The sequence below is a fragment of the Natrix helvetica genome (assembly GCF_964273705.1).
Source record: "Natrix helvetica genome assembly, chromosome: 11".
NCBI lineage: Eukaryota > Metazoa > Chordata > Lepidosauria > Squamata > Natricidae > Natrix > Natrix helvetica.
This window is the reverse complement of record NC_138562.1, coordinates 20,201,323-20,214,122: the sequence shown is the minus strand read 5'-3', so window position 1 is coordinate 20,214,122 and position 12,800 is coordinate 20,201,323. Positions and strand designations below refer to the sequence as shown.

Here is a 12,800-nt window from a genome sequence, read left to right as displayed (position 1 = left end):
GATGTAATGGCAGTCCAGTCTCTTCTTGAAGGTCTGGAGTGATGAAGCTCCCGCAACTTCCGAAGGCAACTTCTGTTCCATGGGTTGATTGTTCTCATTGTCAGGAAATTCCTACTTATTCCCAGGTTGAATCTCTCCTTGGTCAGTTTCCATCCATTATTCCTTGTCTGGCCTTCGGGTGCTTTGGAAAATAGCTTGACCCCCTTCCTCCTCTCTGGGGCAGCCCCTTAAACATTGGAAGACTGCTCTCCTGTCTCCCCTGGTCCTTCTCTTCTCTAGACCAGCCAGGCCCAGTTCCTGTCCAATCGCCTCTTTGGAACATTTGCTGGTCCCTTTCGAGTCTTTCTTTTCTTGTCAATTTCGGACGGAATCCATTTCGGTTCGGCTGCCCAGGGTCAGCACCACCGCCAGTAGCGACAGCTCCGAACCTGGAGAGGCGAATCGCAAGGCCAAACATTCCTGCCCGGAGGGCGCATCTCTCCAATTTTACGCACGGGGGCGATCCAGGAAAAGGCGCAGAAGTGGGTCCCAAACCGCTCGTCCTGGCCGCCAGCAGCGCCCGTGCTACACCTCTCCAGCTGTTCCGGGCACGGGGACGAGCCGGGACGGGGCGGGCAGAGGCGAGGGTCCGCCCCAAGAAGCGGTGGGCAGGGTGTGGAGAGCTGTTGGGCGGCGCGCCACGCGGGCTTGGAAGGAGGCGCCCGGCCAAGAAGGGGACGAGCCGGGCTGGGGAGCCGCGCCTCCGCCGGCAGGGTCCGCCTGCGCCTCGGCCAGCCTGCAGGGCGGCGTTCCGGCCTCCGAAACGCCGCCTTCTCCTCTTCCTCCTCCTCCTCCTGTTTGCACGGAAGGCAAGCGCGCCTTTCTCGGCGGCCCCCCTGCCACCTCTCCAGCGATGCCGCCCCGCAGTCGCCTCCGGCCAGCCTGAGCGCCTTGGCTCGGCTCGGCTCGGAGCTCCTGCAAGGGGGCTGCGGCTGGGCGCGAGGAGGAGGAAGAGGAGGCGAAGAAGGAGAGGAAGGCTGCACGATGCGGAAAAGACCCCGGTGACCCCGGCCCGGGGCCGAGCGGAGGCTTGGGGCTGGGGGGAGAGACCCTGGCAGCTGCGGATTTCTTCGCCCAGGCTGGGGCACGCATCGCCCGCCAGGCCCGCAGCGCTGCGCCGCCCCTGCGCGCCCCTCGGCTCTCCTCGCCGCTGCGGCACTTCCACCATGCTGCGCCGCCAGCTGAACCGCTTCGTAAGTTCCGCCGAGGCCGGGCAAGAGGATGGGGGAGAGGGAGGGAAAGAGGGACTCTCCCCTCCCCAGCCTTGGGAGGCCTGCCTGCGCCACCCACCCACCCACCCTTCGCAATGCCCACCGCCCAGGCTTCTCCCCTCGGTGGCGGGACTGCGCTTTCCTTCCCTATGGAATCGCAGCTGGGCAGGCAGGACCCTCTCCCGCAGCCTGGGTGGGGGGAGATTAACCCTTGGCCGGAGCCCCGGTTCCTTCCTTGGCCCTCTCCCCACCCAGCCACCCCCCGGATAAAAGTGGTCCCTTCGCTCCTTCTCCTTCCCCACCTTCCCCGCCGGTCCTTTTGTTCTCCTCGCTTCCAGAGAGCGGGTGAGGAGAACGTGGTTTCCCCCCCCCCCTGCCCCTTATGAGGAGGAGTATGTCTGCGTGTGTGTGTGGAGGGGGGGGAGAGTTGTCACTAGCTTTCCAGCGTTGCCCGCTCCGTGCCATTGGGGGTGAGGGATGCGGAGGGGTTGAGATGAGCGCCCAGGCTGGAGAAGGAGGAAGGGGGAGATTTCCACCCTCCCACCCCCATCCCTGCAAGTCTTGAGCGGTACCAAGGGTGTGAGAATCGGGGAGAAGGGGAGATGGGGGGGTTGCGTTTCAGTAGGAAGGTGTGAAAAATAGAAAGGTAGCAAAGGGTCTTCCTCCTGTGACAATTTCCTGGAGAGAGAAAAAGCCCACTTCCCTGCAAACCAAGAGCTAGCCATCAGCAACAGGCCTCCCTGAAAACCTGAGGAGCTAGCTCTTAGGTTGCAGGGACCTGGACTTTCTTCTCCCCCCACCAGGCTCTCTATAATTAAAGAGGCTCCACTCCAACAGTCATATTCTCTCCCTTCCTGTCCCTTTTCTTCTTGCCTTTCTTTGCAAAAACATTTCTTTTGCTCTCTCTCTCTCTCTCTCTCTCTCTATCTCTCTATCTCTCTATCTCTCTATCTCTCTATCTCTCTATCTCTCTATCTCTATCTCTCGCCCAGCAAGGGATGGTGCCTTGAAAACAAGAAAGGTGCACACTTGAGAAACATAAATACACACAGGCCTGTCAGGGGTGGGTGTGGGTGTGGGTGTGGGTGTGTAGCAATTTGCCTGCAAATCCCTGCTGGCTGGGGGTGTGCGTGAAGTTGAAGGCCTTGTCAACCAGGAGCGAAGAGATATAATAAGCCATTGTTCTCCGGAGATCAAAACTCCTTCTTGTAATTTCCAGTACTTGTTTCTCACAATCCGTTCTTTGGGGAAGTTTCGATTAGCTGCCTACAAGGATGGTGCTTTTTTTTTTTTAATTTTATGGATTTGCATCCTGCCTTTAGGAGTTGTTTTGCAAATCCCTGCAGGTGGCAGATGCATCCAACGCAAATGTCCCAAAGGTGCTCTTTTTTTCCCCAAGAAATAACTGGGTTTTTTTTTTCTCTGAAGACGTTTCGCTTCTGGTCCCAGAAGCTTCTTCGGCTTCTCTCAACTGAAGAAGCTTCTGGAGTGAGAAGCGAAACGTCTTCCAAGAAAAAAAACCCCAGAAAGTCCAGTCGCCTCGTGAAAAAAGCACCTTTGTGACAGCTGTGACCTGGAGGACTGAGAATCTCCCTAGACCAGGGGTGTCCAAACTTGGGAACTTTAAGACTTGTGGACTTCAACTCCCAGAATTCCCCAGCCAGCAGAGCTGGCTGGGGAATTCTGGGAGTTGAAGTCCACAAGTCTTAAAGTTCCCAAGCTTGGACACCCCTGCCCTAGACATATCCAACACACCTTCCCCCTCCCATTTTCCCTACAACAACCCCCCTGTGAGGTGGGCTGAGAGAGAAAGAGAGAGGAAATGCCCCAAAGTCACCCAGCTGTTTTTTGTGCACTGCTGTCCATGTAATACAAGTAGACCTCGGCTTACGACCACAGCTGAGCCCAAAATTTCTGTAGCTAAGCGGGACATGTGTTAGATCACCTTGGCCTCATTTTACCGCCTTTTTTTACCGCAGTTGTTAAACGAACGGTTGCAGGTGTTGAGTTAGTAACCCGGTCATTAAGTGAATCTGCTTTCTCCATTGACTTTGTTTGTCAGAAGATCCCAAAAGCGAAATCAATTGATCCCCAGGACACTGTGGACGACATCCGTCCAGGAGTCCATTGTCACAGGCCTGGATTTTGATCACATGACCACAGGGAGGCGGCAACGGTCGTAAGTGTGAAAAAACGGTCGCAAGTTCACTTTTTCCGGTGCCGTCGTCTCTTCGAAGGGTCACTAAATGAACCGTTGTAAGTCCAGGACTGCCTGTATGCCTGAGGGCTGGTGTCATGAAAGAAGGGAAGGAAGAAAAAAAAAGGAAGAGAGAGATAACTTGTTTTAATACCGGTTTTGTGAGCCAAAGGTCCTGGGTTCAGTTTGCAACATTTTCAGGTCTCCAGAAAAAAACAGCTCCAAATTCTGACTGCTTAACTAAGGAAAAGGAAAGTTGAATCATGTAGCAGAAAAAATTAATGTGTGAATTCAGTCAGTTACACCCTGTTGTTTGGTCTCGCCTACCAACTAGGGGTAATTCTCTCCAAGTGCGAGGTTAGAAATGTTCTAATTAATTTCTAAACCAGGCTTAAGTATGTCACTGAGTTATTCTGGTTGGTTGGTCCTTTCCTAAACTGCTCACATTTTAAGCTATCCTTTTCCCCCCACCTTTCAATGTTCCTTTTAGCTTTCGTTTCTGTTTTATATTTGGTTGATTTTAGGCCTTTCATCCTTTCTCTTAAGTTGTTGTCATTTCTGTCACTTACTTTAATCCCTTTAGTTTCATCCTTATGCCTTCTGTTCTGTAACCTTTGGGCTGGCTAATGACCATCATAAAGATAGGTTTGATTCATCTTTCAGCCATCTTACAGGATGTGTTTCCAGCCTCCTGTGTGCTGGCTGGGCTCTTCCTACGTTTTTTCCTTTGGTGTCTTTTGTATTTGCTTGGTCTGGCCTTCCATTACCAAATCATGTTCCTCTTTTACCTCCTCTGTATCCACACAAACACACACACACACACTCACCTGTAGGAGGTTAGCACCCACCCCTCTCCTAGAAAAAGGAAATACTCTAGGAAATATTAAAAAGGCAGAATATTATATTCCCCTGGATGAGAAATGGAGAAACATGTTTTTAGGCAGGAAGCAGACTCACTCTTAATAGCTCCCACCATCCTCAATAGCCCACAGCACTTAAGAGATAAAGAGATAGTCAGGTCTTGTTGTTGTTGTTAGTTGTGAAGTAGTGTCCCACCCATTGTTACCCCATGGAGCACATTCCTCCAGGCCTTCCTGTCCTCTACCATCCTCTGGAGTCCATTTAAGCTCACGCCGGCTGCTTTGGTGACTCCATCCAGCCTCTGTCGTCCCCTTCTTCTTCTTTTGCCCTGCATGGTTCCCAGCATGAGGCTCTTCTCCAGGGAGTCCTAGGTCTATTCATAGGTAAATGCCCTCACCCAAGATCCAACAAAGGTAGGATTAGCCCTCTACCCATCTCACCACATGGCACCTGGGAAGATTACATCACCCAGCAAGGCTCAACCAAGCCTGGGACTCAGCCTACAGAGTTGCCCCTGCATGGTCTCATGTGGGTCTGACAACCAATCAGAATACAAGCTCGAATTCAAAAGCCCAGAGAGGGTATAAAAGCCAGGCACTCTCAGCATCTCTTCCCTTTTTTTTTTCTTCAACCAACATCTTCAAGCCAAGTGATCCTGTCCACCATTAAAACCATCTTTCCAAGCAGCCGCCATGTTTCCAGCGTCTTTCTCCCCACTTGGAACTGAACGCAAATGGACATTCCTTCCAACACTCCCAAAAGAATATTCTCTGCTGTTTTCTCCCTCCAGTTCTAGGATTCTTCCATCATCCATTTTTCAGCACAGGGATTTCTCTTCAACCAACTTCTACTGGTTGGTTGCTTTCCACAAAATTACTAATCTTTTCCTGGGTCACAAGGAGGGGAAATTTGGGTGTTGCAAGACTTTCTCACCCAGACGCTCTTCAGGCCCGTGACCGGATGGTAGCTTTGGCTGCTGTTCAAACCCCCGAAACAAAACCATATTTTGGAAGCATCCGTTTTCCCCCCATTGCAAATGGATGGATGGAATCTTTCTCCTCTTCCTACTCTATTTCTCCCCCTTTTTTTCGTCTGATGGGCCTTTTCCGTTCCTCCCTGCCAAGTTCCATTTGAGGCCCTTCTGCTGCTTTAAGAGGCAGCAGATGGATGTTTCCTGAAACTGCCTTTGCAAAACCCATGTTTGTCTTCGACGGTTTCCAGCTCCTGTTAGCCTTGGAGAGATAAAAAGAAAACTTGGGAAAAGCTGCAAGGACAGGAGATTGGAGAAGTGGAGATAGAGAGGGCAAAAGAACAAACGTTTTCCACCCCTTAGGACTCTTGTTTGTCCCTGGATTTCAGAATAGTCATCTGGTATGATGCACATCGCGTTGTTCCGTCGCTTTGAACACCATTTTGCAGCCAGGAAAAACAAAAACAGGGTTATATTTTTATTTCTTCCTTCCAGGGTAGAAAAGACGCAAAAATAGGCCTTGAGGAGTACACAAGCGAGATAAAACAAGTCCACTGTTAAACCAAGACAATCAACTTTGATGTTTCCAGAGTTTCATAAACACACGTTTAAAACAACACAGCATAATTTTAGCAAAATGGCCAGTCTGTTTTTGACATTCCCTGTTACTGGGCTCAACTCCCAGCTGGGATATCATGTATAATTATCTTGACCGGCCTCACAGGGCTGTCGTGAGGGGTGCAGCTCTGAAGGACTTTACGGGTCCCTCAAGTAGTTGGGTTTTTATAGCTGGGCTGTCATTGAAACCAGGCAGATTCGACCGTACTTCCAGGAACCATAAGGACTAGCACCAGTGGTGGGATTTGGCCGGCTCGGACGAGTTCGGGTGAACCCGTAGTGGTGACCACCTGCCCCGGCTCTATGTCATCCTATTTAGCCATGTTTTCGAAACCGTGCACATGTGTGCAAACTGTGCATGCAAGCAAAGTGCACGCATGGAAAGTCACACACATGTGCGGAAGGCACGCATGCTCACAGTTTCGGTGCATGGCGAACCGGTGGTAAAATGATGTGAAACCCATCTGTGACTATCACCTTACAGGGTAAAATTGCAGAGGGGCCTGAATCCTACTTGAAAGCTACCCGTCAGATCCAAATGTAGATCAGGACCTTAAAAACTCAAATCCCATCTTGAGGCGCCTCTCTTCAGATCAAAAGTTATTTTGAAAGACAACCAACTTCCATGTGGGACGAGCTAAACTTCCCCATTGCAGGAGAACTATGATAGACTCAGGTCTTCAGGTTGGCTGCTTCCGTTAATCTCTCGGAATTTCCAGGTCATCAAGTATTTATTGGGTGAATTCCTGCAACCACTTTGTTATTTATAGACTTTTATCAAGGATGCCTTTGCCCAACCCAAAACAATCAGTTCAACAGCGAGGCCAGGAAAAAAAAAACATGTATATATCTTGGGCACGTGCTATTCCTCTCCCCAGTTTCTAATATTTGACAGAAACAGAAATATGTTTGTTGAAAGAAAATGTTTCTGGGATACCTGGTGTTTATGACCTCTCCTATCACCACCATCCAGATAAGCAGGGATTAACACCAGACAAACAATCAAGCCGTAAACAGTATAAGGAACTATGAAGGAGAAAATCATAGACTACCAACACTGCCCAGGCAAGCTATTATTTATAAACAGAGAGCAAACCCCACTCCCTACTAGCACTGATGATGTTACCTAGTTGGGTCATGAAACATCTGCAAGCAAACAACCAAGCTCAGAGCGCACCAAGGATCCTACAATTTAATATTGTTCCTGGCTTTAGGCATTCTTATTTTTTTCTCCAGGAAATTACTGCAAAAATCTACTTCTCATAAGCAATCAGTTCCAAATTTTAGGGACTTTCTCTCGATAATAAAAAAAACACTTCTTGAAAGTGTGAAGTTAATTCTGTTTTTCTGGGAAATGTCTTTGAGATTACTTTCCCTTTTGCCCCAAATCACTCAGAAAGGAATCTTGTCTTGTCTTGACTTTTAAAACTACGAAAAGAATTGCCATGGAAAAAAAAAACAATAATGGGTTCATTTCTCCGAGCCAAGAATCAGATGTTGAAATGTTTCGTGTTTATGCATTGTTCTCACATTTGGCTTGATTTGAAAACTGGGTTATTTGAGGGACTTAAGAAACAGATCAGCACAAAATGGCTTTTTGCATACGTTGCAATGGATATATCTTTTTTAAAAGAGGCATAATAATCTCAAGAGACCCAACAATTACTTTCGGACTATATTTAACTGCCATTTCATCTGTTCGTTCATGCAGAGCCTTGCACACAATCAGATGTTAGATGAAAAGTTGGCTTTTCAACTTTTGGTGGTGGGATTCAAAACGTTTTACTACCGGTTCTGTGGGCGTGGCTTGGTGGGCGTGGCAGGGGAAGGATGCTGCAAAATCCCCATTCCCTCCCCACTCCAGGGGAAGGATACTACAAAATCCCCATTTCCTCTCGATCAGCTGGGACTTGGGAGGCAGAGAATAGATGGTGATGGGGCCAGTCAGAGTTGGTATTTGCTGGTTCTCTGAACTGCTCAAAATTTCCACTATCGGTTCTCCAGAACTGGTCAGAACCTGCTGAATGCCACCTCTGAAGAGGCGGAAAGTTGGGGGTGGGGAAATGATCATGGAGCACATTATAAAAAGTGGAGCTTCAATCATATCGGTGTGGCTGTCATATTGACTTTTTCACCATACCCTGCCTTCCAGGAAGGTGCTCAGGGCAGCGTAGAATCTGACTTTTTATTGTGGTTTTTATCTGCATGGCATTAACAGAATAACAGAATAGAACAACTGAGTTGGAAGGGACCTTGGAGGTCTTCTAGTCCAGCTCAAGCAGAAGACCCTGTGCCATTCTGGATAAGTGGTGGTCCAGTCTCTTCTTAAAAGCGATGGGACACTCACAACTTCTAGTGGCAAGCTGTTCCACTGGTTAATTGTCCTTATTGTCAGGGAATTCCTCCTTCGTTTTAATGTTGCTTCTCTCCTTGATGAGTTTCCATCCATTGCTGCTTCTCCTGCTTTCAGGTGCTTTCCAGAATCGCTTGATTCTTCTTTGTGGCAACCCACAAAGAAGACAGTTCACAACCCACAGAGAAAAGAAGGTTTGTTTTTAAGAGGGTTCTTCTTTTTTTACGGCTGTAAGAACAGACCGAGTTTTGGGTTGCAGCAGTAAATAAAGGAGAGAAAGGCATAACAAGAAAGAAATAAAGAGCATTTGTTCTTCCTGGTGGCATGCTAAGAACAGCTTCCTACCAGTAGGAGAGTAACTCTCCCCTTATTATTAATGCTACTCCTTTTTTTTACTGATTACTCTGCACTTAGTCAATGATTTAAAGAGCTGGTGGGATTCCCGTGCCAGCTGTGTTCAGAGGAAAACAGCCACTCGTGTGAGTGTGTGTAGATCTTTCTCTGTTCTAATTGGGTTGAGAACTGTATACAGGTATTCACAACAATAGAATAGAATAGAAACAGATTAACAGAGTTGGAAGGGACTTTGTAGGACATCTAGTCCAACCCTTGCCCAAGCAGACACTACACCATTTTTGACAGATGGCAGTCCAGTCTCTTCTTGAAAACTTCCAGTGATGAAGCTCCCACAATGAATAAAATAAAATAGAATGGAGTGGAGTGGAGTAGAGTAGAGTAAGAAAGGAATGGAATAGAATAGAATAGAATAACAGAGTTAGAAGGGACCTTGGAGATCTTCTAGTTCAACCCCATGCTTAGGCAGGAAACCCAACACCACTTCAGACACATGGTTATGCAATCTCAGTTCATTTAGTGACCATTCCAAGTTGCAAAGGTGACCATTTTTCACACTTACAACCATTGCAACATCCCCGAGGATCACATGATTAAAACTCATGCAAACTGGTTCGTATTTACAACGGTTGCAGTGCCCCACCTTGGGCGTCTCATGATCCCCTTTTGCCATATCGCAGACAAACAGGTCAAACCGGACAGTGAAAATATAAAATTGAGTAGAGACAGAATGGGTTGGATTAAGAGATTGGATTGGGTTCAAATCGCGCGGGTGTGTGTGTGTGTTGAAATCCAGCAGGTTCTGACAGGTTCTGGAGAACCGGTAGCAGAAATTTTGAGTAGTTCGGAGAACCGGCCAATGCCACCTCTGGCTGGCCCCAGGAGTGGGGAGGGAATGTGGATTTTGCAGTATCCTTCCCCAGCCACGCCCACCAAGCCACACCCACAGAACCGGTAGTAAACAAATTTGAATTTCACCACTGGTTCAAATCCACCTCTGTGACAGTAGACTCAGGATTAGGAGTTATCGCTCATCCTGGGCTCCCTCAAAGGGTCGTTGTAGAGAAAAGTAGACCGGGGGAAAAATCATTTGGTTCCTGTGTAGAAATGTAATGAAAATGAATAAACAAAAGTGCCAAATTTAATCTTTAAAAAAACCAGAGGAAGCCAAGGGTTTCAAAACTCTGAAAATAGCCTTAATCAACCTTCAGGTTTATTTTCACATCGAAACCTTCTTGGCTACTTTTGGAAATGAATGGAAACGTTGCTCTCCAAATATAATGGAATATTTTCTCTCTATGCATCAGTACTCAAGTGTTAGAATCGTCCTTCGACTTCCTTCCTTTACCAACTAAAAATAATGATGTTTATGGTGACCTTAGTTTCCCACTCCTAGAAGAATTGTTTATGATGGTTTTTGTGGAAACTAATTTTTTATTAATCGCCTCTTAAGTTTCTTAAGTTAACATTCGTCTACCTGCCCCTAATCAATATTTCAGAATAAGGGTTCTGAAAGGCCTCTTTCGCAAACATAAGGACTGAATCCACATAAGTCAGGGGTGTCCAAACTTGGGAACTTTAAGACTTGTGGACTTCAACTCCCAGAATTCCCCAGCCAGCCATGCTGGCTGGGGAATTCTGAGAGTTGAAGTCCACAAGTCTTAAAGTTCCCAAGTTTGGACACCCCTGACATAAGTGAAGAAGTCCAAATTACAATTAGTTCTGGCATTAGTGCTCCGTCTAACCATAACGTAACAATTCCGTACTCATAGTATAAAGCCGTATTGTCTTTTGTGACTGCCACAAGTACATGCTGTCGGAAGTGCTAGAGGCGTAAGGAGTGAAGAACGAAACCAAAAGCTCTTAAGCCGAAATAAAATTATCGGAAGAAAAAGCTATTTTGGCTCAGGGACATCAGCGGTTCTGGTCACCTCACATTTCCTGCTTTTTTCTTTCCATTTTTGCGTTTAGCTACTTCAGTTACGGTTGCTGAGTAAAACGGAAGAATCTGGGGCTGATTTCTCTAAAAACTCTTAATTCAGAGGTGTCCATGTTACCTTAGGCAGCTTCAAGAACTCCCAGAATTCCCCAGTCAGCCATGCTGGCGGGGGAATTCTGGGAGTTGAAGTCTATCGGTCTTCATTTTGCTGAGGTTGGACACTCCTGTAATTGGACTAATTTGTCCGATTAGTCTCTGTCGTTGGTTTTGAACTCTCGCTCTTCTGATCATATGGATGGCTTAGTACTTAATCTGCCCATCCTGTTTTGGTTTCCTGTGTCATAGAAAGCCACGTGAGGGCTCCTTGAGGCTCTCTGAGCTTGCTTGTTTTCTTGTAAATGTTTCGTTAGCCTGGCTAGCTAATGAAACAGTCCTAGTCCATGCTAGAAAGACATGTCCTTGGCTTAGTTTTGGCCTACCACGGTGTGTAGATCCAGCTGATTGTAGCTCTCAGGCCACCATTTAACAAACCACAAGGCCACTGTGTTTTTAATCTACTCTATCTGGTTGAGGTGATCCTTTCAAACCAGAACTCCTTGTTGAGAAGATGAAGACAAAATCATTGTGCCCAAAGAAGGCCAATTAAGAGATCGGTAGGCCTGAATTCAAAACCGTATCATCCATCTTGAGGGGGTGAAGACAATCTCTCTTGGACCAGGAGGTAGGAGAGCCATAGGATTTAGATGGTCAACTCAGAACCTGTAGGCTAGGGGCGTCAAACTCAAGGCCTGTGGGGCAGGATTCGGCCCGCGATGTGGTTGGATCCGGCCAGCGGGGCCGTCCTGGTCTACCCAATGTGAAGAGGAAACATGCCAGCCATTTGGGGAGTCAAGATGGCTACGCCCACCCAGTTGGCCACACCCATCCAGTTGGCCATGCCCACCTGGGCCCCCAAGGTCAGCCACAGTCCTGATGCAGCCCTCCATGAAATTGGGTTTGACGCCCCTGTTCAAAACTTGGGGAGACCCTTTGCAATTAATAGGCCATCTTGCCACGGATGTAAGGGGGTAATGGTATCCTCTTATCTTCACTACCAGTTCGATAGCGGGGGCACGCCCCCCCTCCCTGCACATCTGGGCATGCACAGAACCTTTTGATTTGATCAAATTCTTCCTTCTTCCTGCATTAGAAACCCAGTCCTGGGACCTTGTGGAGCACATGGTGTGCCATATCTTAGAACTGTTTCCTTATCTTTATTTTTTTTTCCTGTTCTTGGAAAACATTTGCTTTACTGGGCGTGAAGCAAAAGAACCCATTTTTGTGGGGGAGAAATCTAACCTGGGTGTTGGATTTAAAAGAACTTGGGTGTACGAAGTTCCTTGGAGTTCCATTGATTTCTGGCCTGAAATCTTTGTAATCGTAAAGGAAGAAGCAAAAATCAAGATTTGAGTCAACTTTTCGTCATTTCATATTATTGTTTGCTGAAGTTAATCAAATCCCAGGGTGCTTGTGGGACAAAGGTTAGGTTGCGCTGCTCAGTAAAATGCAGCGGTTAATAAATATTAGAGGGAGAAGCTTTAAAAAAAAAGTCTTTAAAGACAAAGTCACTTTTGAACTGAATTTAACTCCTGCAGACTCCAAGACTCCAATTCCATGCAGTGTTCTTAGTAAATGCGAAAGTGGTTTCATTCATTTTTAGAATATTTTTAAATTAAACTTTGTTATAAAATGCAAATAGAAACAAAAGCCAGGAAAGATAAAGAAGAAAGAACAGAGGCCCAAAGCGAGAGAGAGGCAGAGGGGGGGGTGGGGAAGAGGGAGGGAGGGAGAATCAAAATCGGCCAGTTTCGATTCTTAAGGCAGGACTAGAACTCCCCGTCTCCTGGTGATTGGCTCAAAGTCACACAATCTGCTTTCATGTCTATGGCGGGACTAGAACTCCCCGTCTCCTGCTTTCTATCCTGGTGCCTTAACCTCTCAACCAAACTGGCTCTTAGCATACGGCATGTTGGTGGTCTACTAAGATATTTTTTCCTCTCAATTCTCCTTCTTCCCCGCAGCTCTGCTCTTCTACAGCTATCTCTTATCTAAGTCCAAGTCAAGCCCAATCACGCTCAGTTTAGAAAAGCATGCCAAGGCCCCCAGATACCGAGAATTCCCGTCCATCTCTCTCAACCCTGGAACATCTGTGCTCTTCGAGGACATGGTGGAGACAGCCGTGCCCTGGGGTTCTCTACTAGGGCACTTACTTAGGGCCT

At 47.4% G+C, this 12,800-nt stretch overlaps 1 protein-coding gene across 1 annotated transcript in view; it reads left to right on the top strand.

Moving 5' to 3' along the window:
- The first annotated feature begins 825 nt into the window (after window positions 1–825).
- The window catches only part of ATP11C (ATPase phospholipid transporting 11C (ATP11C blood group)), a 56,560-nt gene continuing 44,585 nt past the window's right edge, over window positions 826–12,800 (top strand). Inside the window, exon 1 of the mRNA XM_081963773.1 lies at window positions 826–1,232. Within this exon, the coding sequence (XP_081819899.1) occupies window positions 1,206–1,232 (27 nt within the window). The 5' untranslated portion in view covers window positions 826–1,205. The remainder of the gene's footprint in view (window positions 1,233–12,800) is intronic.